The 27,547-nt window shown below is 43.7% G+C and overlaps 1 protein-coding gene across 2 annotated transcripts in view; it reads left to right on the forward strand.

Annotated features, from left to right (window-relative positions):
- The window catches only part of LOC101160196 (ephrin-B2), a 110,401-nt gene extending 87,777 nt beyond the window's left edge, over positions 1-22,624 (forward strand). Inside the window, exons 3-5 of one of the 2 annotated variants that reach the window (XM_023949032.1) lie at positions 8,075-8,167; positions 10,473-10,535; positions 17,329-22,624. In XM_023949032.1, the coding sequence (XP_023804800.1) occupies positions 8,075-8,167; positions 10,473-10,535; positions 17,329-17,756 (584 nt within the window). In that variant the 3' untranslated portion in view covers positions 17,757-22,624. The remainder of the gene's footprint in view (positions 1-8,074; positions 8,168-10,472; positions 10,536-17,328) is intronic. The other variant, XM_023949033.1, reaches the window with a different exon arrangement.
- The last annotated feature ends 4,923 nt before the right edge of the window (positions 22,625-27,547 follow it).

Genomic DNA, 27,547 nt, shown 5'->3' on the forward strand with positions numbered 1-27,547 from the left:
TGAAAACTTTCATTACAGCCCCCCCCCCCCCCCCCCCAAAAAAAAAAAAAAAAAACTAAAAACTAAAAGAGACCTCTATCTGATGAAATTTGTTTTTAAAATAAGATGAAGTGGGTCTTTTTGACCCACAAGATTTTTTTTCTAGATTTAATGGAGCGAAATAAAACCGTAGATACGCTTTTTAGGAATGTAGACCGGGTAAAATAAAGGTCAAAGGTCAAAAGCAATAATTGGACCACGTTGGTGGGTGTGGGGGAAAGTAAAAGTCATTTTTGCCTCGGATGGGTGCCGAGCTTCAGCTTGTTTTTCTGGGAGCGGTTGCCTGTTTCCATTTTTCATGATCATTACACATATAATAATATTTGTCCATAGGACTTAAGGACTTAAGCCGTAAAATGTTTTTAAAACGGGTTTTGTTTTGTTGTTCGACTGAAAAAATCCCACAATTGATCAAATCTTTAAAGTTGCTTTAGCTTCTTGAAAGAAATCAGATTTTTTTCTTTACAGACTGACTTTTTGAAGCACCAGAAGCATTCACAAAATAAAGCCTGTAAATAATTTCAATCATTCAAAACGAGTTAATTAGTAAACTCAGAGTAAATATGTGCAACTTTTCAAGCTTATGTTTGCTTCCATTGAGTTGTATTTTGATGTTATACGCATATTTATGCTCTTTGAAGGACTTTTTTCTGGTCTTTTTACCTGACTGTGCTTTTATTTCTTTAATCAGAGATGTGAATTACCAGCTTTGTCCTTGAGTCGGTTTATGCTGGAGTCCTTCGCGGTTCCGGTGGAGTGGAGGAAAAAGCAAAAAATCTTTCTGAAAGCAAGTGACTGCCAAAAAAAACAAACAAAAATAAAAGTTCTCCTTTGTTCCATCTGGGAGGAAGAGCCAGGTTTAGGCCGTCACTCAGCTGATTTGCTGCATGTAGGGGGGGGGGGGGGCAGCATATATCTACCCACTTCCCATGATCCTCTGCTACGGTTGAACTCTGATTGTTGTATGGTAGAAAGCTTTATCCAACCCCCCTTTCAAACTGGAAGCGCAGAGGAATCCCTGTCCTCGGCGCTAACCATCGACTGTATCCGAGACCTGGAAGGAGGCAGTGTGATGTCATCCAGAGAAGACGGTTCACTTCTGGCTTCAACCAAATGACGTCCATTCAGTCGCCAATTTTTTTGCACACTTCCACTTCGCAGAAAAATTGTCACAAAATTTTTTTTTTGCAATATGGATCCAGACGTCGTCGGTATGCAGTGATTGGTCCCAGTCCGTCTGAGTTGCTATGGCAACCACTCCCACTTGTTGGAAGGCCACACCCCTACCCTTTAACAGCAGGCAACACATAATCAGTCAAAGTTTTTGAACGCGGGGCATGGGGGGCCAGCAGGCACCGCCTACTTTTAGGGAGGCATCCGATTGGTCGGTTTATGACTTGAATAACTTGAACTACAGAAAAACAGGATTATCAAAGATGGTTATTCTGACAAACGGAATGACTGAGGATCAGATGTTTAGCCAGCGGGTACTTCCTGTTTGGAACGCCAGGGGTGAGGGGTCACTCAGTCCAGTTCCCACATACAGTCAACGCCGCTAACTTCTTCCACGCCACCGTTGGGATGAACTGCAGCTTGATTGAGGCCGACTGTGGGATTATTTCATTAATTAGGTTTCTCCGTTTCCCCCGCCTCCACCCACCGTCTCCCTGCCCTTCCCCTCCCCTCTCCTCCGGCGCTCCTCATCTCATCCCATCGCTGCTGATCATTGTCTCAATTACTCATCCTTTTCCCGGCCCAACTCCTTTCTCCTCGCCTCTTATCTAAACCCAGATTCCCATCGTCCAAAGCCGAGGTGGAGAAGATCTCCTCCCCGAGTTTCTCCGTCCCTCATCAGGGTTTCACAGATGTATCGGGAGATCTGAGGCGTTTGGGAAGAACGCACTTTGGATCTGTAGACAAAGGAGCCGCAGTCGGCTTTGTTTGGGAGATTCCCGGAAATAGTGACACCTGTAACGGCGCCTGATGGGTTTTGGGGGGAACAAAAATGCTCCAGCAGCCCTCCTGCTTCAATCTGCCTCCCCTGTCTCCTCCTCCTCTCCTCCTTTCCATCCATTACTGCTCCACTTTTCCAAAATGGAGACATTAGAGTCTTTCGTGTCATTGAAGCTCTCTCCTCACTTTCCGTTTTTAACTTCTCCGTCCCGTGGATCTCCTCCCGCCTCCCTCCGTCTCTCCACGCTCTCACATAGGCGCCATCGTATCACCGACAGCTTGTCACAGGCAATCAGTCTCCCGCGCCTCCTCTCCCAGCACGGCCTCCTCCATCTCCGCGTCTCCACGTCTCCCATCACCTTGTTGTCCTTCTCAGTGTGCCAGCAGTTATTACTTTCAGAGTAGTCGGGGTTACAGGGGGGTAAGCTGCTGGAGTCACTGCCGTTGCAGCCTTTATTGAAGGTTTCTAGAAATGTCCGCTCTTTCACCTCAGTGGGAGTCGACTCCTCACAGGAAGTGATGTCAAAAAGACCAAAAAATTAGCATTTGTTTCACAGTAACACGTTCTAAATAGAGTCGAAAGTGGTGCTCGACTAGCAAAACACACGAAACTGCATTTACGGGGAGTGCTTGAAGGCACCAGAAGAACAGAAATGGACACAAATACGTTTGTTTTTCTTTGTTTCATCGATACATTTTGTTTATTTTATAATGTTTTTTAACATTTTATTTCGTTTTATTTTAATACAACTTCTTTAAATTTTAATAGGACTTTAAGACTTTTCTTTAACTCTGTTGTATCCTATTCTACTCTATTTTATTCAACTCTATTCAATTCTGCTTTATTCTATTCTACTCCATTATATTCTACTCTACTATGTTCTATTATGTTGTACTCTATTCTATTCTACTCTACTCTATTCCAATCTGTTCTATTACATTGTATTGTACTCTATTCTACTCTATTGTATTCTATTCTATTCTGTTCTCTTCTATTCTACTCTGTTCTATTCTATTTTCCTCTATTCTAGGTAAATAATGAGCCTCAGGACTCACCTGCACCTTCCTGAGTCGATGTTTCCTATCCTCGTGACGTATTTTTGACTAAATTCTGTTTTTTTTTCCATCAATATGTTTATTTTCTGACTTTACGTCTTACATACGTAGATAACATAGCATAGAAACAGTTGAAAATGAAATGAAAATACAACAGGTGAGCATCATTTAAAACAGGTACAATCAGCCTCAGTATGACTGAGTCCTCCAGAGTCTTTCCAAAATAAGAAACTATGGTACAATGCAACATTTTAGAGCTGCAGAGGAAGTGTTATTGTGTTCAAAGCTTTTGAAAAAGATCAGTCAGATCCTTATTTCTGACATAATTAATGAAATGTCCCCAAATTCTGGCAAAAGTGTTTTTTGACATATAAGTTATTATTTCCGATGGTAAACATAAAGACTATTTTTTAACACTTGTCTTGTTCACCTCTCTGTGCTTGGAATATTCCCAAGTTTTATAGCTACTTATATTTAAATTGTTGGGTTTTAATAAATTCTGTTTTTAAAAACAAACTGTGTTCTCTCCAGACACGATAAACGTTCAAGAAATCTTTTTTTGCAAAAATACTTTTCTAGTTGTTAAATGTTTCATTCTGACAGTTATCTCACCCCATAAAGAAGAGATTGAACGCGACAGAGACAGTAAAGAATCAATCAAAGCCTGGAAAAATATCTATTCCAGAACGTTCTTCCTGAAAAGGTTCTCCTAAAAGAAAATGTTCTCTACAATTTATTCAAATCCATTTTTACACCTCAGTCTTTCTTATTTATGTTTTTTTTTTCTCACTGCACTGCTGCTCGCCTTGACCTCCACCTGCTTCTCTCCTCCTCCTCCTCTTCCTCCTCCTCCTACTTTCACACTCTGAATCCTGCACGGATGGGGAGATGAGGAGAGAGAGGTGTTACAAGCAAAGGCTGGAACTTTTTCACACCTTCCCGCTGCCATGCCCGTCTCCCTGCTCCAGACGGCTGTAGCCTGAAGGCAAAGCGTCTCTGCCGCCGCGAATCAGCGGCGAGCGTTCTGCAGCTCTAATGAACGTTGCCTCCGACGGATTCTGAACACTTGCAGGAGTTTGTAGTGTTTAAGGAGGAAAACACGCCCTGTTGCTTGTTTAGCTCATGCACTGAAGGCGTCATGCTAATTCTTTTTTTGCTTTGCTGCTTAAATGTTCCTTCTTGTGGGTTGGCACCGATAAAGTACCAATATTTGCTAGCAGCTAACAAGCTAGCAGGAAATTCCTTTAAGAAGGCTTTAAATCCAGCCTCCCCAATGCAATTCGGACGCCATGCTCTCTTAAATTGGGGCCCTTTCCTCTAATTCAGGGCCCTGCTCCCTAACTCGGGAGCCTTTGATGATGAAGCTTTGGACCTGTAAGGCTGTCACTTTAGTCCTAGTACTGTACAATTCTACAGCTGCATTTATTTTCTGAAACGCATCACGAGGTTTGCAGCTTTAGTTGAGGACTTTAAAAAAAATTTGCGACAAGAAGGATTGTGCGGCCTCTTCAAAGGGCTTAATGGTTTCAAAACTGCTACTCATTTTGGGTAGGGACTTACAGAGAGACATTCTAATTTTGATTAGATGAATCTCTCATTACATTTTTTAAGACATACCTGAACTATTCTGAGCATTTTTGGGCGGGAAGTCATTCTGTCTGCTGACCAAAGCTTTTCCATGCTAACCGAGTCCATTGACAACTTGTTCAATTCACTTGATTTGTTCAGAAAAGTCAGACATTTCAGTGGAAACCTGCTAATACCCCTGATCCCCCTGATTTATAGTCCAATACTGCAGAGCTGATGCTGTAGGTTTCCTTCCTGAAAATGCTCAGTTCCTTTTTAGTAAGTCAAATAAGCTGCAGCCTGTGCAGCAGTTGCATATGAATGCAGGGGTAGAGTCCATGCGGTGCAGCCAGGGTGTTAATGAATTCCAGCAGACTGGTAAATGAGGACTTATTAAAGCACCGGCCCCTTATAGTTTGACATTTCTAAGCTTCTGGTGGCGATCTATAAGCTCCGCCTCTGCAAATGTCACTGGAACAGTTGACCACACGGACAGGAGCGCCATGTTTCGATGTGTGTGTGTGAATGCAGCGACATGTATTCAGGGCAGCTGTCGTAAATCTGTAAAGATTTCTGTATGATTATTATTTTTATCGTACACTATCTGGTCATAAAAATCTCCAGATTTCTGTCAACTGTAAAACTCATTCAATCGTTAAAGGGTTAATGAAAATCGCTGCTTCAACCTTTAAGCTCAGGAACTGTAGAATGTTTATGGCATTATGCATATGTGCATTTAAAACACATAAAAAATTGTCTGATAGCGCTAAAATAACCGTTACTAAAACTACGCTAATACCCGACCTTGTTGGTAGCGTAAAAAAACACAGACAGACACCGCTACACTTTAGCCACTTTAGAAACGTTAGCATATTCACAATACCTGTAACTCCTAACCTGTTAATAACATGTCAAAATTCAGACCAATACAGCTAAAACAAACGTTAGTGTGACTATGCTAACCGCTAACCTTGTTAGTAACACGTAAAAAAAAAACAGACTGACACCGCTACACTTAAGCCACTTTAGAAGCGTTAGCCGCATTAGCGTATTCACAATACCTTGAACTCCCAACCTATAACACGTAAAAAACCTGACCAATACAGCTAAAACAAACGATAGTGTGACTATGCCAACTGCTAACCTTGTTAGTAACTCATAAAAAAAACAACCAGATTGACACCGCTACACTTAAGCCACTTTAGAAGCGTTAGCTGCATTAGCGCATTCACAATACCTTGAACTCCTAACCTATAACACGTAAAAAACCAGACCAATACCGCTAAAACAAACGTTAGTGTGACTATGCTAACTGCTAACCTTGTTAGTAACACCTAAAAAAAAAAAAAAAACACAGTCCGACACCGCTACACGTTAGCTGCGTTACCGTATTCACAATAACACCCAACCCTAATCCATATGTGTAATATGTAAGACTTAAAGCACTCTGGACTATAAAGCAAGATGTTTTGAATGGGTCACACAGACGTCCTGCTGGATTTTCTCACTTCTGATCACAGAGACAAATGCAGATATCTGTGCGATCGCATTCACAGTTTGAAACTCAGTTTTTTAGGTTCTTGTGTCACGGAGACACAGCGCTATGGCTCTGTTGCTGTGACAAGCAGATGTTTAAATACATCCTCTTGTTCCTTGTGTTTTTTTTTTCAAGCATCATTCAGCAGCTTATCAACTTTTTATTTTATTTTATTTTTTCACACCATGAGTTTCTTTCGGGGTTTTTCTGAGTTTATTCAAACTTTATTCATGGTTTACCTCTGCACCTCTGACGTCTTCAGGTCTTCATTTGAGTCAGCTGCCGTGTTGCTTCAACGTCTGCAATGAAATCTATTTTCTCCCACAACTTTTGAGTTCAACTATGGAGCCAAATTGAGACGTGGAGCTATGTAGTGTGTATTTAGTTTTTTTTTATTTGGTATTTTGGTGTACTTTCTCTGATCTTGGATAGATGGTTATGCTTTTTTTTAAATGAAATGATAGTAAGGTAAAAACCCTGAGCTTTTTTCAGACTTTCAGCATAAACAATTTACTTTACATATTTCAAGCAATCTTACCATTTATAAAAGCCCATTCTGCATGAACCAGCTTTCCTGCACGTTGTGCTGTTAATCCAGTAAAATACATTTGTTTGGGCTAAATATGGCATGCAGAGTTTTTCTTTAGCTGATTATTCATGAAATGTTAGCATTATGTTGGATTAGTTGGATAAAAAAAAAGCTAATATTAGCATCAAGTCAGCTTATGCTCCTCGATAATTAATTTTTTGTATTATATTTATTATTTTAGCTATGTTTCCCTATTAGATGTTTTAAGATAATATGGCTCATAGCTCTAAATTCTCGCTGGGTCTTTAGCTAAGTTTGCTGATGTTAGTTCTGGTTTTACCACCAATTTATTAAGTAGCCCTGCATTTTTCAAGATAATTTGGTACTTAGTTTTAGGGCTGGAGTTAGGCTATTTGTCTCTTTTTAGCAAATTGCTAGCTCACTTAGCAGATTTTGGTGATGTAAGCTTTTTCTATTTTGTTTAGCTAGTTTTAGTTCTCGTTTTTCATCTATTTTGACACTCATGTTTGATTTTTGTATCTTGCTAGCTTGTTAAGCACATTTTGGCTTTAGAGTGAAGTATTGTAGGATCATGAGAGCTTGATACACAAATGTTGCTAATATTAAACTAAAGCTAACTCTTATAGTGTATTTTTTTATAGTGGAAATAATACTTAGTCCTTTAAATATTTTTTGCTAATATTAGTATCATGGTAGATTAATCGGCAAATTTTGCTAGTATCTGGTAGGCATTTTTTGCTATTTTTGGTTTTAGATAAATTGGCATTTTACACAATTAGCTTTAGCCTCTTTAGCAAACTGTTTCAGCATACAGCATTTGCATCATCAGATATAATTCAACTGGTTTGTTTTATTTTGCAGGTGCTTACTTTAGTGTTGACCAAACCACCTCACTCTGCTGTACTTGCAATTGAACTCTGGTGCGATTTGCTGCAGTGTCAATGCAGACACACTGCACTTTTTTTTTTCTTCATGATACTCTTTTCGGGCAGTACCAAATAATAAAAATACTAAAAAGAATTTTTTTTAAAAAGCTTCACAGCAGTAGTGACTTTTATTCCAACCACAAAAAATCAGGAATGATTGCTTTTTGTAATAATTGAAATATTTTTTAGCTATTTTTGTGTGAATAGTGTTGGATCAGAAAGTGATTCTGGATATTTGCATGTGCTGTACTTCATTTTTAATGAGTTTTTTTCCTCTAATAATGGCACTTGTTTGGAAAAACAAGATGGTCTAAAGATGATCAGATGGTCTAAAACAAGGAGAAGTTAAAAACTTCTACAAACATCCTGTAGACCTGTGACCCAGTGTTAGCTGTGTGTGCTCAGACTGATTCATTGTGTTCTTCTTGTGTTTTTTTCCCCCTCCAGCCACGTCGGATGGGACGCGTCAGAACCTAGATAGCATGAGAGGAGGCGTGTGCGCCACACAAGGCATGAAGGTGGTCCTAAAAGTGGGACAGAGTAAGTCTTCTCACCTCTCTTTTTATTTCTTTGCGCTGTAATCTTACTTTGTTGGTGCGAGCACACACACACACACACACACGTGTGTTCACCTCCCTTTGTGTGCGTTCTGCAGAGCACATTAGGGGCTCTTTAAGTGGCAAGAACGACGCACAAGTGTGGGATCAGTCAGCTCTAATGAGGCCTGTTGACTCCCTCCTCCCGCTGCCTTTTAGCCGCCACTGACTCACACTGGACGCCGTCGACCGCGCTCGTGATGCGCAGGTGTCGACGCAGGCGCCCGGACTCACGCGCACACACATGACCCCACGCAGCAGAGGCGCGATAACTAAATGACTGCATTTGGCGTTAGTGCACGCACTCTGTGATTTTTTTAATGACTCGTGCGCGTCTAATTTGTTCGGAAAATATTCCCGGCTAATGGCTCTCACATGCTGCTTTTCCAGAATGAGGTTTAAGAAAAAAATACATATAAAAAGGCCCATTTAGGCATTTTCTGTACTTTCTCTGACCTGTTTCTGCACATAATGGCCCCCTGTCCTCAGTTTGACCGCCCTTACGTACACACGGGGAAAAAAAAGAACCCTGCGAATTTCGGCGTCTTTGATCCATGTTATCGGAGGTTCTGTTTGAGTTCTATCAGTCCGGAACATCAGCCGAGTCAGCGCCGCAGAAGCAGCACCTCCCGCGCTCCCTTTATTTCCCCCGACTCTTTCTCCTCGCCAGCCGTGGAAACAAACCCTTTCCTCTTTGCTTCCTTTCCAAATTCCCCTTCTCCCTCTCCTCATCATGACCTCCATCTTCCATCGCGCTTGCTTACCTCCGTCTTATCAGGCGAAAAGGTCACGTCCGTGTTGTTTGTCGTCTGAAGAAGCGGGGCCTCGCGCCCGCTGAGATAAGGCGCCTAGCTTCAACCGCTCGTTTTATTGCAGCCCACTGCAGTCATGGACCTAGTACCTTTACCTAGAACCTGGTGAAGATGAATTTACACCCACACACACATACACACACACAAAATGATGACATCACAGCTAGCACAAGTGTCAAAAAAAATTAAGGGGACCAAAAAGTTATTTTGTCGCTCAAAGCAAAAAAAGTTCAAAATCTACGAATGAAACCAAAACAAATGCATCGAGGATATCATAGGGAAGTTTTAAAAATATTATGGGATGGCCACAGGTCAGCCGTTTTGTGGCACAGTGTCAAATTTCTTTTTTTTTTTTCACATTTTCACTCAATGTGTGTAAAGAAAAACTTGTTCAAACGATTTTTACAGAATTTCACACAGTCTACAACCATCACCCGAATTTTGTTGACCTTTGACCTCTGGAAAAGGCCACCATCTTGAATATTCCAACCCCAAACAAAAGCCACCTTTAGTTCCATCTACAATTTTATCTATCCTTATCCTATCCTTCATCTATCATCTCCTAATCCATGCGCACCATTGGGAAGCTACCTATGAAAAAACAATTCTGGAAGTAAAGTTTGTCAGTTTTGCGTGGCGTTAGCATGGCGAGCTCACAAAATAGGTGTTCCCTTGTTGCGCCCACATTTTTTTACTGGAATAATGTGAAATTGTAAAACATGAATTGTTGGCTCCAGCTGAATGAAACAATATGACATTTGATATGTATATATTATGAATGTGGGCCTGGTTAATAAAAAAGAAAAAGAAAACGTCAGTTGCTAAGGAAATCCAAAAATTTACTTTTGCCAATTCTTCCAAAAATGACACAGACCTGTTCGTCACCTCCAGGTGACCAAAACATTAAATGGTTGCTATGGAGTTAAAGCATTAGAAAAGTCACCATTTTGAAAAACAAAAGTGTGGGGGAGGGGTTTATGCATTTGTGAGGTGCAGCTCTGACCAGGCTGGCAGAGGAGGGGGGGGGGGTGTGTGTCGGAGCAGGTCAGTCAGGTAAAAAGGGGGGCAATGGGGCTTTCAAATACCTTTTTACCCTGTTGACTACAGAGGGGCATTGACCCCAGTCACCCCCTGACTTCAGCTTGCTCAGCAGACTGCCGGAACATTCTGGTTGAGGACCATGCGAACATCAGAGCATCTCATGCAGTGGCGCTCGTGAACGCTCTTTAATGCCGGCACCGGACAGATGGCCCGATTTAACGTCGGCAGATTACGAGCGGCCTCGCCAAAGCTGCACTCGGGTCAAAGCAGCAGAAAATATTTCTTTAGATTCTTTTTTTTTTTTTTTTACTAAACGAAAAAAAAAAAAAGTCGACTGCTGTGGAGAAAAGTACCCGTCTGATTTGAGTCTCTTCTCTCCCCTCCCCCTCCATCCAGGCCCATATGGGCTCCCCCCAAAGAAGGAGCCTCCAGCGGGACGCACCACCAGCAGAAACCCAGGTAAGCAGCAAAGCAAATGGAGTTAATCCCCAGCAGATCCATCCGCAAAATGGATGGAAGGAATGAACGAAGGCTGCTGGATATAAAGGGAAAGAGGAAGAGAGGGGAGGGGGCGACAGATGGAGAATGTGCAGCGGTGACATCTGCCGATCTCTCCGTTTAATTCCATATTTCTCTCCGCTCCTTCGTCTCTGCACCCGGCCCTTCCAGCTAAGTGCTGCGGGTGGCGAACGGACGGATAATAGCTACCTTGGGAGAAGGACAAGGAAAAAAAAAAAGAGAGGAGGAAAAGTGGGGGAAGAGGGCAAATGCAGCAAATGGGAGTTCTTGTGAGGAGTTTGTTGGTTCTGCAGCTCCGTGCGTTCCAAGGATCTGGAGAAGGTAAACATGGCGGCTGTTTCCAGCTGCACATGAAAGTCTGTGGGTTTCTTTGGATCCGCAGAGCCGTGAATTGACGCGTTCACACCTTCGTCCATAGGCGGCGAGTGTGCAAAGTGAGAAAACAATGATGCTTCGACTAGAACGTGTGAACAACTCTCCTTATAAATATGCATATGATTCATTCAGCATGTGAGGAGTCGGCGGAAAAAACGCACGCACTTGTCCGCACGTGTGAAACGACCGGTTGGACGCCAAAACGCAGATTTTCTGACTTTCCTCTACCTTAAGATGGAAGGACGAACCCCGACTTTGGAAAAACCAGCCTCCCTCTCTTTCTCTCTCTTTCTCTCTCTTTCTCTTTCTCTGATTGATATGAATTTGTTTTTGGAGTTTTCTCTCCCTGTCAGCTAATTTGTTACAAACTCCACTCAGCCAAATCAAAACACGCTGACAATTATACACTCCCCGTTAATTCACTTTTCACACTCCGCTGAGGATGCACATCCATAAATTTGTTTCATATCGAAGAATAAGGCGCTCCTGATGATTGTTATCTGCGCCGCGTAAGGAAGAACTGCCAAAGCAGCATTACTTTTTTATTATCTAAATTAGCTGCTAGCTCCGCAGCATTCAGACGTTCCCCGCAATCTTTTCTGTTCAATCGACAATAAAGATGCGCCCGCAGTTATCAGTGGAAGCCATTTGGGTTTTTTGCTCCTACCTGACATTGATGTGATAAATATGAAAGTGAGTTTGGGTTAATGAATTTTCTTTTTAAAGAAAGGCTTAATGCTGATTGTTATTCTTTTGCAGTGGTTGCTCATTAGAGGTCTTCTCTGTTGCTGGATAAAGACACAAATGTCACCCGTTGATCTGTAGTGGGCTGGTCTGAAGACCGCTTCGTTATCGCTTAGTTATTGTCTCCATCGGGGCTCGGGAACATTTCTGAACTCTGCCAAAATGGGAGGAGCAAAGAGATTTTAAGGTTGTAGAAAGAAACCTTGTGGGCGAAACTAAAGATTAAACAGCCATTTACTGCGGTTTTGATTTTTTGAGTAAAAGAAATAATCACAAGATTTCGAAAAGCTAACCACAAAGGCGCTAAAAGGCTCTGGAATCCAACTGTTACTTCTGTTTTTTTAAAGTTAAACGAGGTTATATTGGAAAACCATACTTTCTTTCCACACTATAAGGCAAACTTAAAAGCTTAAACCCTTGTGCTGTCCCAGGCACATTGGGAGTTGGGTCATCTAGACCCCACTAGACAGTGCGCTGAACCTTTTTTCTTCAATCATTTATGATCTTCACTGGTGTCCATGGATTACCGTATTTTCCGGACTATAAGTCGCTCCGGAGTATAAGTCGCACCAGCCCAAAAGTGCATTATAAAGTAGAAAAAAACACAGATAAGTCGCACTGAATTTAGTTCTAATATAAGTCGCTGCGGAGTATAAGTCGCACCCCTTGCCAAACTATGAAAAAAAAGGGCAACTTATAGTCCGGAAAATACGGTACATGAAATCTTTCCACCTTTGTCATGGTAGGGATAACATGTCAATGCAATGGTGGGGTCATAGGATTTTTCTAAAAACAGCAGAACGCCTTCTGTATGGATTCATTTTGCTTGAATTGTTCGGTTGCTTAAGTAAAGGGCTGGTTACATAGGATAACCAGGGTTCGATTTCCACTGGGGTGCGGTGAGCCTCCTCCAGACCTTTCACTCGTACAAAGGGGCCGAAGTCTGGGTCTCCCTGTGCTGGTCCCCAGCCCGGATAAAATACAGGGTTGTGTCAGGAAAGGCCTCCGCCCTGAAGATCTCTAGTGAACCCCTGAAGGAGTATGCCAAAAGGTGAACCACAACAAATTCTGGTTGTGTTTACTGATGTTGAAGTGATTTTGAGAGGTACATAGCGCTCTGTCTAAATGTTAGCCTGTTTTTTGGTACAAGTCATCAACAAGGTTGGAAGTTAGGTTAGTCTCAGTAATGTTTGTTTTAGCTGGATCAGTCTGTTTGTTACGTGTTGCAAGCAAGGTTGGGAGTTACGGATATTGTGGGTATGCTAATGCTTCCCCTGTGGCTAACATGTAGCACGGTCCAACCAAGTTCTAAAGTTACGCAGTCAATCAAGTCGGACTGACAGACTTATCTCTGAATCTTTTGTCTCGCCTAATGCGTCTTATAGTTTGGGGCGCCTTCTACATGACAAGTTTGAATGTAGATCATTCATTGATGGTGCTCTTTATGATCCAGTGCTCCCTATAGTCCCAAAACTACAGTTTACCTTTATATGTACTGGGACCATAAGGATTAACAAAGTTGCACTACGAAAAATGAACAGTTCAACTTTTATACATAAGCAACACAGATAATGCGGTATGACCACATCACCCAGAATGCCTAGAGGGTCTTAGAGGCAGGCAATTGGTCAGAGGGTTTGATGGGAAGTTTTTGTAGTGAACTGTGTTTTTTGTCTCCTTTATCTGCAAAAATGAAACCTAGAAGTCAGACAAACTTTATTGACAATAACTCAACATTGTTCCGTTCTAACACATTAAATACAAAATAATACTAGCGCTCCAACTGGGACTACAGTACCCATAAAGCTCCAACAATCCATTAGGTGGTGTGGTTTCATAGTTTACCAGAATAAACAAGACAGAGACACAAGTTCCGGTTGCGGGTTACAGCACGGACGTGTGTGGCTCACGGCGGCAATATATCTATCTTCAAGTGACTAAAACTTGATTTTCTCCAAAAACAAAAGAGAACTGGCCATGGCCCGTAAGAAAAACCAAACAACAGGTGACTACGAAGACCTTAAAAAGATTCTTGATTATATCAAAGCTTCTTTGTATCCTTTCATGGAGCAAGTGACCGCCAAGCTAACTCCTCTCATGGAGCTAATGGAAAAGTTCCGAAGACTCCAAGCTCAAAACGACCAAAAAGAAAATTAGCTTTTTCCAAGTTTACAGAAGTACAGAAGGGTTTGTGTAAAATGGAAAAAATGTTTTTGGTCAACAAAGCTCAATTCTTATGACTTAACCCAAAGATGACGTTGACCGAAATGCTTTTACCGTTTAGCCACTGAGATGACATCAGCGAAATCTAAATAACACACGCTCTTTGACATACTGTAAATCTTCAATCATATACGCGATCAAGGTGAATCATTACTAACGTAAAGCGTAATGGCACAAAATTGCTTTCGTTGAGTTACGTTGATTCCGTAAACACGTAACTACTGTGAAGTTGTGGGAGGCAGTGGCTCAGGTGGGTGACTAGGTCGTCCAATGATTGAAGGGTTGGCAGTTCGAACCCCGCTCCCCAACTGTCGTTGTGTCTTTTGGCAAGACCTTTCAACCTCTCCGCCTCCAGTGTGGCTCCACTGGTCGGTGGATGTTTATGAATGTCCCGGTGATGATCAGTGGCGCGAAGTGGCAGCCACGCCTCTGTCAGTGTGTCTCAAGGCAGCTGTGGCTACATCAGTAGTTTACCATTACCAAGTATGAATGAGGAGAGAATGAATAATGGAGATACATTGCAAGCACTTTGAGCGTCTGTCACAATCCGATGGTTACTACTGGAAAGTGGTGTGTCTTGGCACAAAGCTTTGAGTGTCATCAGTGTAAAATGTTGCATTTCAACATAAAGTGTTAGAATCTGATAGAATTACGGTTAATTGCCTAAATGGTTGAAGAGTTACAGTAGTTCAAAAAATGTCAACACGGGAGCTAAAGCTCTGGTGTTAAAGGGTTAATAAATAACCTCAACAAAGCATCCCAACAACGTGTTCCCATTTCAAGACTGTAATGTCGGCAAAAAATAGACACTTACCATAACCTTCTGCGTGTTTTTCTTCAGTACTGCAGTCCCTGATAACATAAAACACTCTTTTCCTTCAGTGCTTGAGGACAACTTGATCTACAGTATAAACCCTCTCTAGGCCATTAGTTATTCAATGGGCTGGCAAACAGAAAAGATGTGAAACACAGTGAGGAAAACAGACATCAAAGCCCCCACTCATGTGACCATAACCAAGAGCAAAATGTTGATGTCAGCCTGTGAGGAGAGGCCGTCAAAGATGGAAAATAAGGGATGAGGGTTTAATAAGAAGAGGAAGAAAGCAGTGGGAGATGTAGGGGAGTCTAATCGACGTCTGGAATTAGGCGGACGTAGTAAAGGGAGCTCAGGTGGATTCAGCTCCGGTTTTGGAGGAAGACAGGTCATTACGGCCATGACAACCTGGAGATGGAGAGAGAAGAAAGCAACGTGTGCCAGGAATAATGATGGGCCAATCCAAAGTCGTAACCAGCTCGCCGCTCTCTCCAGCACAGTCCGGCGCCCCTTTTCCATAAACACACCAGTGCCGGCCTTCATCCACCTGCCGAGTTCTGACCTCAACTTGGACACGACGGGCGGAGTGTGTGGTCTGGTGGTACAAGTGGAGCACTCTTTATGTGGTGGGCCGTAATACTAAGAAAACACAGTTCCTAAGGGTTGGGGAGTCGAGTGTTACCTGCACACGCTCTGTGGCTCAGCCGGGCTTTCCACAGGAGCAAACGCCGTGCAGCGTCCCGCCGCAGACATTCCTCTCCGCTTTCTATGCGCCGCCGTCCACTTCATCACACAAGTGAAGAGACCGCAAATGAGTTTCTGTGAGATTTGCTGGAGACCTAAAGCATTCCACCGGCTCAAGCCAATGCAGCCTCTACTGGTGGAGCCAAACCATCACCATTAGTCATGCTATTGTGGTGCAAAGAGAGCTCTGCTGTTTTTTTAAGAACTCATAAACGCACACTATCGGAAAGCTTACAGCGTTATTGCTTCTTTGTCGAGATAGAAGGACAATTTAAGGAAGAGGAGCAACAAAAGTTAAAAACAGATTCCTAAAAAACTGAGATGAAAAGCAGAAATCTCTGGAACATGAACCCAAGACGACTTAGTCTGTGTTGGATCCACCTTCAGCAGCAGTAATGATCAGTCTCTGCTCTCCAGCTTCAGTTCATTAAGGTTTACAGGAATGGAGCCTTTTACAGCTCACCGTGGTTGAACCGCAGCATTTTATTTGGACTGAGGTCTGCACTCTGGCTGGTCCATCGCAACCTCCTGATCTTCTTTATACAAGTGTATAAAGGAGTCACAACCTCCCTTACGGGTGGGTACGGGATGTCTGTGGTGGAAAAACTAGTCAAACCTGTACGGAGCGCGCAGATGGCTCACATAAAATATCAAAGTGCGTGCAACTTACATTAGCCTTACGAATACTGGACGATACATCCACCACACCCACGACAATGGTACATTCCATTTTAGTACGGTCAAGTCTCAAGCTAACTAGAAGACACACCGGCGCTCCCCTTAAGAGACCCACCTTTTTAATTTAGCTTTTAGTTGATTTTAACTGCTAATTTTTTCTATTAGTTTTAGTCTAGGCTATTTTATGTATTTATTTTCATTTTATGCATCTTATTCTCAATTTTATGTTTTTATATACATCTTATGTTTTTAATATTAGTATCTTATCATGATTTTAGCTCCAGTGTTTCTTGTGGGGATTTTTTCCTCCAGGGCTTGCTGGCTTGGTCGGCGGTTGTTGCTGCAGTTCTCGCCCTTGCTGGGGCAGCTGGGGTCTAATTTTGCAGCTTCATGGCTGTGAAGTGGACCCCAGTGTTGTCCCAGTCTGGGGGGGGCGCTGTGGCGATGCTCCCGTGGCCGGGCTGGCTCCTGGTATGAAGAGATTCCCAAATACCGTTTCCTCACAGCAGAGCCAAGCCATACTTGTTTGTTTGTTTGCTTATTTATTAATTTAAAGTTACATAGTCATTATTCTTTGTACGTGGGGGCCATGGGTCATGTGTTTTAACGGAGGGGAGTGGGAAGGGTGAAGGGTGGGTTGGGTTTTTACTGTAATGTTGTGTGTTTTCTGTTTTTAATGTTAAAGCACTTCGAGCTGCACAAAATGCACGAGAAGCACTATTTTATGAATAAAGTTTGATTTGATTTGATTTGATTTGATTAAGATGCGGCCACCCTACTCTATGACCCTCTATGGGCCCAGACAAGCAACTTATTGTTTAAATATTGTTGTTTAAATATCTCTTTTTATAAAAAAATAAATAAAGGCATATATTTAAATAAAGACGGTAGAAAGATTTAGAGCTTGTTTTGGGCTAAAGTTGAAGGAATAGTTATCAGTCTTTCTATGAATAATTGAAATGGCTTAAGTGTTTTGGCTTGTCTTCTGTTCAATGATAGTTTCCAAAAACTGTGCCTCACATTGAATTGCTGCTTCTGTTGGAATGAGCATCCACTAATATAGTGTTTGCTCCTCTCAGTTTAAAAAAGGCCAAAAGGTGTATTTGGTGTAATCTTCGTCGGTCCCTGGACTAAAACTCTTCTGTTGTGTTTTAGGTGGTGCAGGAAACTCCACCCAATCTCGAGGGCCGATCGGAGGGGATGGCGGAGGTGAGAATGGCCCCCTCCAAGGCTCCAACATCGCCGTCATCGCTGGGACAGCGGGAGGCTCCGCCTTCCTCCTGCTGGTCACCGCAGTGATCTGCTTCGTGTGCTACCGGCGCCGGCACGCGAAACACTCGGACACCCACCATCCTCCGCTTACCCTGTCCTCCCTCACCAGCCCCAAACGGGGAGGCGGCGGGGGCATCACCAGCTCCAACAACAACGGCTCCGAGCCCAGCGATATCATCATCCCGCTGCGGACCTCAGACTCAGCCTACTGCCCTCACTACGAGAAGGTGAGCGGGGACTACGGTCACCCGGTGTACATCGTCCAGGAGATGCCGCCTCAGAGTCCGGCCAACATTTACTACAAAGTATGAGAGAACTGTCACTCTGGATGACTGGACACGCCCACCTCCCTCCTCCCAGCCAATCCCAGCGTTTGCCATCCCAGCTTCAGCCCCGATCGCCTCAATACTGAAAGTATTGTCCCCCTCGTCCCACCCTTCTTGGCCCTCAATCACAGTTGAGTTTCCAGCTGAACAAACCGCCGCCCCATTTCCCCCGAAGAGGGCCATCAAGTGTGTTCGGTGATACACGACCCTTCTTGAGGCCCTCAGGAAGGGGCAAGAGGAGCTAAACACGCCCCGTCCGTGCATTACTGAACCGTCACCGCCTGGGGCCAACTTGCAAGCGCAGCACACCCCCTTCTTTGGAAGGGTACGGACCTGGTGCCGAGTCATGTGAGGTTTCCCAAAAAGAGAAAAAACCTCAGGAGACTCTGATTGTTAGAGGCCACGCCCACGTGGTCCGTTGCCCCGCCTCCTCAGAGAACAAGCGGCAAGTCCACTAACTCAAACCGCAGGGCCTCGCTGCCTTTGGTTCGTCTGACTCGATCGCCCGAGCGGCGCTCACATGACCACGCCCAGGCCCGACGTGGTCGGAACAATCGGTGACGCTCAGAATCTTGTATATTTTATTAAGCCGTGTGTGAGTGTGCGTGTGAGTGTGTGTGTGTGCGCATACAGGTTGGATAATAATTATGGTACTGCTGCCGCACTTTTAGACGAGTGTGTTCAGCAGGTTGGTGTGTGTGTGTGTGTGTGTGTGTGTGTATGTGTGTCCTTTAGACTTGTCTTAAATACCAAAACACAAATTAGTGAGTGAATATCAAGAAAAAAAAGGTTAGATTTTTTATGGCTATCAACACTTATAGATGATATATATATGAATATCCAGTAAAAAATTTCTAGATGTTTTTCTTTTCTTCTGTTTTTTTTTTTTCCATGTTTGGCTTTTTTCCGTTCCAGTCCACCTCTACTGATTTTTATCTGTTTTTTCAAACTTGACCTGATCTCCTGCCTTTTGCCTTGTACAATAATTTAATCCTTTTTTCTTTTTTTTTAGCGAAGTTGATGCCCCCCCCCCCCCCCCATTCAGCCCCGCCCCTTTAGGGTCCACTGTATATTTTTCTAGCTCCTTGTACTATGCTGTAGTTTTGAGGTCTAGACCTCGTTCGTGGAAGTGTTGAGGTAGAAACATTTATGAAAGTTTTTCTGTTTATTTTTAATTTCCTGTGGGGGAGGGGGGAGAGGACGGATGCGGGGGTGGGGGAGGGGAAATAATTAATAAAGGGGGGTAGGGGGGTGATGAAGAACTTAAAAAAAATAAAAGAAGACGAGGAAAGACTGTGAAGTAATTGCACACTAAGGAGGAGGAGGAGGAGAGTGAAAGATGAAGGATGGATAGAGACCGAAGAGACTTCCTCTTTGATGGACCGACCGCCAAAGTGGACTTTGGGGGGAGGGAGGGGGGTTGGACTCTTGACGAGCAGAAAGAACGGACCTTCTCAAACACACACATTCACCGGGACGCCGCCACGCTTTCCGTTCAGACGGTTCATGAGCCTCGCCCCGTTTCCACCAAACACGCCGATTCCCCAACATTTTGATGACTGTCGCAAACGCCTCTCAGCCGCGTCGGGCGGGCGGCGCATCGTCACCCCCTCCCCTTTTCCCCCCTTTTCCAATTTCCCACCTCTCACACATACACACACACTTCTCACCTATACTGATCGCCGTCATGTGACTCTGTGTTCCCGTGATCGACCCGCCGGACACGGGAAGGATGAAACGAGCGATTGTGCGTTTTTCTTTCCTCCTTCACACACTCACACTCACACAGACACGCAAACACGCCAGTGCCCGGCGCCGCGAGCTCGCAGAGTTCAGAGGTGTTCAAATGTGCATACTAATAAAGCTGTTTTGTGTTGCTCAAACATGTTTATGGCTTATGTGTAAACTGGGTGGCGGTGGACCGCTTTTCCTTTCAGACTCGCACACAGACGCACACAGACACACACAAAGCCTCCAGTGTTGTTGCCATGTATCCTGTGTGAAGCCAGTGTTAAACCTGAAACCTTTCAACAATTCTCAGCTGTGTTTTGTATCATATAATCTTTCATACCTGCGTGTCACATTCGTCTGAAATGAATTTGTTTGGCACTCGATGATGATGATGATGATGTTCCCATAATGCTTTTTCACTCCATCGGAGGAGGAAGAGTTCGGATTGTACTTGACTGTATTAAAGTTGATTTTCAGAAAAGTTGGGTGGGTCTTAAAACAACAACAAAAAAACAAAACAAAAAAAAAGCACCTCAAATTCTTCTTTTTTGTACCAATTTGTGTTTTTTTCTGTATCCTGTTGAGTCTGTGTCAGTTTAAACATGCTCAGAGTACTTTAAAAAATTCCTCCATGCCAAATGAAGTGTCTGCTTTTCTCTGTTGATCATTTTCTTCAGTGTTTACGGCAGAAAAAAAAACCAACAACAAATAACCGATTTTCTGTTGTTTTGTTCCCTCAGTAAAAGAAAAGAACTTTCTTTTTCTTTAGATTTTCATGTCGGTGTGATGTCTGGCTTTCTTTATGAAAAAAGCAAACATTGACGCAGCTGCTGATGTTTTAAAGAGAAATAGTTTAGAGGGGGGCTGTAAAGAGCAGCTTTAAAGACCCACTCCGATAAAAATGGCGCTTTTGGTGTTTTAAGGTGTTCTTGTTTTCTGCTGATGGAGGACATAGATTGTATTTTCTGCACTATGGGAAGGGCAAATTTTGAAATATAAGACACACTGAACTATAGACCAAGTCCATAACTGCGTTCACAGGAACTCTAGAACTTGTTTGTGACACGACATACAGTAGCCATGTTAAGTGTTAGCCGCATTAGCATGTTTACAACGCTAGTTACTGCTAACGGTGTTTGCAACACGTGAAAAATCCCCTAATGACAAACGTTACTGTGACTATGCTAACTCCCAACCACATAAAAAAAAAAGTGCAACATCGCTACAAATTAGCCAGGTTAGCATATTCACAATAGGCTATCTGTAATGTCTTTGCAACACGTCAAATAACAGTCTGATACTGCTAAACCAAACTGATCTGTGACTACGCTAATTCTCAACCTTCTTAGTTACAAGGGATAAAAAAAAAACTTTCAAATGCTACATGTTAGCCTTGTTAGAAGCATTAGCTGCATTAGCATATTCACAACACTAGTAATATCCTACTGTGTTGACAACACATGAAAAGCAGACTTTTACCACAAAAATAAACATTTCTGTGACAGCACTAATCCCAACCTTGTTAGTAACACAAAAAAAATTCAGTCTGACATACTCGTACTGACATACTACAGGCATCCCTGCCCTTCGACCCCATATGCTAGGCTAGCATATGGGGTCGAAGGGCAGGGATGCCCAGTTTAGCTTAGCCATTTCCTATTGAATTGCACGACTCTCATTTTCTTTATGATTTCATATTGACTATACAATTAATTAGCGGTTGGAAGTCCATTGAGACGACTATTGTTGTGATATTGGGCTATATAAATAAAACCAAATTAAATATTCACAACGACACCAATCTCGTTTCAACACATAGAAAACTGACTGATTCCGCTAAATTTAGTGTTACAGTTGCTACGCTAACTCCCAACCATCTTTGTCACACAAAAAAAAACACATTTCCACATGCTACACGTTAGCCATGCAGGAATCGCGTTAGCGCATCACAACACCTGTATAATCCATCTGTGTTTACAACATATAAAAAACAAACTTATACCGCTAAAATAAACAGTTCCGTGACAAAACTAATCCCAACCTTATTAGTGACAACAACAAAAAAAAACACAGTCCAACACGCTTCATGTTAGCCACGCTAGCATATTCACAATGACACCACCCTCGTTTGCAGCACAATGAATCGATATACAAGGCGCTCTCCAGTTTATGAGGCAGATTGTTGTTGTTTAAAAAAGAAACTACAGCTTTTAGTGTGCCTTATAGCTTCTTTTTTTAAAAGATATATCTTTATTATATTATCTGTAATTTCAGAATTAACCGAAACTGTCCAAAAATGTCAATACTGAATAGTAAATTTGGTCTTTTTTTAACTACAAAAATTGAGATAAAGCTGATTTTATGCTTAAAACAAAGGATCAGACATGTAGAAATAAATAAAAAATGCATAAATCCGCAAACAAAGCAAAGAAAAAATGTGGAAATTACATAAAGAAAAGCAAAACAGGCGAACCTCTACTCAGGGTTCAAGGGATTTATAATTTTTAATTTTGTGTCATAACTCTTGTTATGCTCCTTTTTAAACCAAAAATTCCAAAGCTAAAAACCTTTTGAAACCTTCCCGTTAAATTTCCATAACGAAAAGATGTTCGTTACTTATTTGTGATGTAGAAAAAACACTCTGTGTATCACCTGCTCCAAGCTGTCCTCAAAGGGAAAGGGGGCGGGGTTGCTCTGTGCCATTGGCCCCACCCACAACTCAGAGGTCACTTTTCCAATGAACTCGTGCAGACAGCATGTCCTAGAAAATGACAGGTTTTTGGATTTTGGCTAAAAACGGCCGAATCACAGTTAAAAAACCACTGAGAACACTGAAAATAAAAGACGATCAGAGTGGGACTTTAAAAATAAAAAAGCTGCCCCCCCTCCCTCGCTGAAAGTGCGTGTTTGTAAATGTGTGAGTGCTTCTCTGTGCCAGCAGAGATTTGGGATTTGGGACACCTTTGTGCGTGAGAGGCTATTTTTGTGTCCTCTCTTCTTATCTACCCATCACGCCTCCCTCCATAATACCCCCCCCCAAACATGCCTCTAAAGAGAGGGAAAAACATTCCTGGTTTGGAAGAAAAAAAGATTGAATAAAAAAAAAGTTGAAGGCGGTCTTATTGGTTGTGTTGCGTGACTGGTTTCTGGGGGGGGGGGGGGGGAAGAAAGCGAGCGGAGGCCTGCTGACCCCGCCTTTAAATGGCGGGTCCCTGCCCTTATCTGTCTGCGGGGGCTGGGCCCGCCGGGGGTCCTTTCCACCGTCTCTGCTAATAGCATCTCAGACACACGCTGGCTCTCCCACCGCTCCTATCAACGACTTATCAAACAGAGCTCCGTTAGTGTGGAGTGTTGCCTGGGCAACGTACTGACAGAGCAGATTTTGCGTCGGCATCTTCCGGTCCTCCACGTTTCAGTGGTCAGCGCCGGGGGGAAACCCCACGGGTCTCTGCTCCCTTTGATCTGTGATCCACGAAAGCAAGATTATTACCCCTTGTGCTATCTTGTGGGGTCTAGATGACCCCATCCTCAACGGTAACGTTGTTAGTGTTAGTTTAATAAATACAATTTAAAAAACTGCACCTTATAACACATCTGTGATGCTTTTGCCGTGCTTAAACCTTGTGCTATCCCAGGCACTTTAACGTTGGGAGTTGGGTCATCTAGACCCACTAGACCAGAGGTGGGCACTGAGGGCCGCATTCCTGCATGTTTTCCAGCATACCCTGCTCTGGCATGTTCTAATTGGCTGGACACACCTGAACCAGGTAATCAGCCATGAGAAGGGCAAGACTATCTGGAAATCATGCAGATACACCGGCCCTCGAGGCCTGGAATTGCCCACCCCTGCACTAGACAGTGTTCTGAACCTTTTTTCTTTAATGATTTTTGATCTTCACTGGTGTCCATGGATGACATGAAATCTTTCCACCTTTATCCACCTTTGTCATGGTAGGGAGAACACGTCAATGTAAGGGTGGGGTCATCTGGACCCAACAAGATAGCACCAGGGTTAGTCGCGTCCGTCCGCAGAACCCACATTTATCCGACTCAACACCGGAAGGATGTTTTGTCCTGGAGAACGATGGAAATGTGCCCACCGTCAACCTGCGGAGGCTGCTTATCCAGCCGCCACCTGCAGGCTGTCTCCGGCATCCCCCCTGCAGCAATTTTCTCGTTTTCAAACGGCGTCCAGCAGGAAGCGTTTGGCTCTAATCTCATAAAGCGCAATCACACGCAGGTTGTAAAGCTAAAAGGTTATTTACTGCGACTGAGGGTTGGAACGGAGAACTGTTTTCTAATTAGAGTCGGCTCAGTCGTCTTTCTTTATCTCTCATTCCTGACATCAAAGACCTTATTTTTTTCGGTTTTTTTTTCTCCTTCACAACTGAAAGCGGCGGCGGTGGAGCTCACCTCCCACAGAAACACCAGTGACTCTCAAACCGACGCAGATAAGTGGAATGTGGCTTTTAAATAAAACCTCTGATAGTTTCTAACTTTGATGTGACGTTAAGAATTACATTCACCAAACTCGCCAGTAAAAGGGTCATGAGAGGAAATAAAGGAACGTTTGACAGCAAACGATTGGATTTGAAAGTGGAATGACAACCTGGAAAAGTGCTCCGTCTTTGAGGTTAGATTTGTTGGGTTGGGAACAACAGGAATGTCAGGATTTGATATTCTTGCTGTGACATGCACCCATGTAGAGGGACGATCGGTACGAGTGCTGCAGGTTTTCGGGTTGTCCGTCCTCATGGAGGGTCATGGAGAAGATCGTGTGCATCTCAAAATGTACGGCCACTATGTAGATTTGGTGCATATTACACGGATGAAAACTGGTCATACGTGAAAAAATTTGGAGGAAATGGGAAAAGTTGTGGTTCTTTACGTAAAATTCTCACGATGTATCACAAACCAATTTAACACTTGGGCTATCTTAGATGACCCCACCCTTACTTTGACGTGTTCTCCCTACCATGACAAAGGTGGATAAAGGTGGAAAGATTTCATGTAATCCATGGACACCAGTGAAGATCACAAATCATTGAAGAAAAAAGGTTCAGAGCACTGTCTAGTGGGTCTAGATGACCCAACTCCCAATGGTGAAGTGCCTAGGATAGCACAAGGGTTACAACCCATAAGAAGTATGAATAAACCATGCAAAGGACATGTCAATCAATGTAAAAGCCAAATTTGGCCCAAAATCTTTGCGTCAATTACGACATTTTGACACGATATAAAAGTTACACATCATACACATTTCGTGAAATGTCCGTTAGACATACGTGGAACGGTCAGGCAAAGCCACAAATTTGCGTTCGCATATTGCAAAAGTCACGCACAATTTGGTAAGATTTACGTAACAATTGCTCATGAACGATGTTAAAAATGCGTAAATTGCGTAAACAGACTTTTCACGAATGTACCACTGATGTTTAACTTTTACATCGCGTCAAAACGACGTAATTGACGCACAGATTTTGGGCAATATTTCGCTTTTACGTTGATTTCTGTCTTCTTTGCATGGTTTATTCGTACTTCTGTTTCCATTATTTCCTAACGATGTGAATAAACACAAACCAGCCCACGTGATGAGTCAATCGAAAACACGGAGGAAAAATACTTTGATTGACAGCAGATACATTCAGATTTCTGCCATCATCTCATCATCTGTCAAGCTTCTCACATGTGGGAGGGGCTACAGATGAAGAGTTTTTGGGAAATGGTGGTTGGTGATTTCACAGAGGAGCTGTGGATCCAACAATTCCACATGACACGCTCAACTTTTGATGAGCTGTGATGCTGTGGGACCTCCAGCGGCGCCCGCTGCACAGTTTAGTACACGGTTGTTTGTCAAGTGACTCATTTAATTGTTTCCATTGCGGTTTTGCCAAATATGTCATTCCGCTACGCCTCAAAAACCACGTCTACCACGTCCACGTCATGATCTTGTTTCTATTAGGCGATTTTATGATCACAAATCCAATTTGTTCAATTTCATAGTCGATGGAAACGCAGCTGGTGAGTCCTTGTAAAATGCACGATTTTTGTCATAATTGAAATGAAAACTTTTAAATTTGTTAGAATTATGGCAGTCTTAAAAAAGTGCTACTGTAGAAGCTTTTTATGTCGTGTTCTCGTCGTTTAAATGGACATAAAACGCTGCAGATCTCACTAATCAGCCGTGGAAAACATCTCTGCGACTGTTTAGCAGAACCGCAGACCCACCGATGGAAGCTCCTCTCCTGCCATCGAACCCCTACGGTGAGTTTCAGCATTTTCAGAGACTCTTCGTCCTGCTTTGGGCTGCGGCTCCTCCTCCTCGGTTGTTCCTGGTAGCCGTCAACAACAGGCTAACGGCGCTCCCTGAATGCCTCATCACCGCAGCAGTTCTCCTTTCAAAGGGGAACTAATGCTAATCTAATAGCTGTTAAGCCGTAATGAGTTCGCTCGCTCGCTTCCTTCCAGTCGGGTTTCGGGGAGGCCCATTCAGACTGCCGGGACCGCCGCCGCCGCCCCCTTATCGCCACACGCTCATCATTACTGCTGCTAATCTGTTCTGCTCTATGCACTCACAGATGAATATTAATGCCGCGGAGGCCGCATCCACACACAGCGGCAGATGCAGATTGGCGGCGGAACTCGGCGTGCGCTAAGGCGTTGCCAGGCGAGGCGGCTCTTCCCGGGCATCGGCGAGGACGGAAAAGAAAAAAGAAAAAAAAACGGCAGATATTTGATCCCAGCAGCAGAAGGAAGAAAAAAGAATGAGTTTTAAGTGAAATCAATAGAGAGATAATCCCTTAAATTACATTTTGAAAAGGCGTCGGCGCTGAAGCGCGGCGTCAAACCCGACGACGGGCCCACTTGACTTCCCAAACAAAACCGCGGGAGAACGTGGCGCCTTCACCACCGAGGTCAGGGAGAAGAGGAAGAGGAGCAACAGACGGATGCCGACGTCCACTGGAGCTGCTGTAATTACAACGCCGGCGTGATTAATACAGCGGAGCCCCACAACAACGCGAGCGGGGGGGGACGGCCCGCACCTGGTGGACCTGAAATGTGACGTTAGGGCAGGAGAGGACGGGTCAAAGGTCACGCCGTTTGATCGGACGCAGCAGCTTTCCTGCGGGGGGACAGGCAGCTCAGAGGGGAGGGGTAATTAAACCCTGACAGAGGAGCGAGACGGGGGGGGTTATCGAATCCACATCTTCTGCGCCCCCCCCCCCCCCCAACCCCCCCACAACAACATTTTTGTCCTGGGCTCGGTGATGAGGCGGCTACAGGACGGGCCGGCTGTAGGTTGGGGGTCAGGGTGGTGTTGGGGGTGCTGGGGGGGGGTCTGTTTTTACATGATTAAATATGGCTGAAATGGACGCTGTCGCTGCAGACTCCACAGACAGAAGTTATCAGCGCCTGTGCTTGTCACGCAACCAGCCCCCCCCACACACAAAGAAAAACACAAAAAAAAACCTGTCATGCAAACTCCGAACCGCAGCTGCAGGACGGCCGTATTAAAGCAGACTTTTGCTCACTCGGAAACATTTTGTCACTGCCGTCGATGCAGAAACGTTGCAATGATTTGTGGGTATTTTCTTCCTCTGTAAGCACAGATTGCAGAGTGCCAACTACCCCCCCTCCCCTCCTCCTCCTTCTCCTGCATTAGAGGCAACTGTCTCGTCATGATTTCCAGTAACTCGGCATGGCAGGTTGTCAAGCTTTGGATTCCTCCGGCGTGCACAGAGGCGTCCCGAAGCCGATCGAACGCTTCTAACCGGAGCTGAACCCGACGCTCCGCCGGGATTTGACCCGAAAAGTCGGAAAATGGAAGTCTGGAGTTCTTGTTCATGGGACGGCTGGTTAAGAGAAAATTAAGTCAAAATGCGGAGAAACTCGATGCAATCATCTAACCTGAATGCGAAATGTAAAAAAGACGTTAAAGACCCACTCTGAGAAAAACGCTGTTGTGAACGTCCTCATTCATAATTGAAGACAAATATGAAGAAAATGAATATTTCCATTATGTTTCAGAGTATTTTGTTTCTGCT

Source organism: Oryzias latipes, chromosome 18, assembly GCF_002234675.1.
Source record: "Oryzias latipes chromosome 18, ASM223467v1".
Lineage (NCBI taxonomy): Eukaryota > Metazoa > Chordata > Actinopteri > Beloniformes > Adrianichthyidae > Oryzias > Oryzias latipes.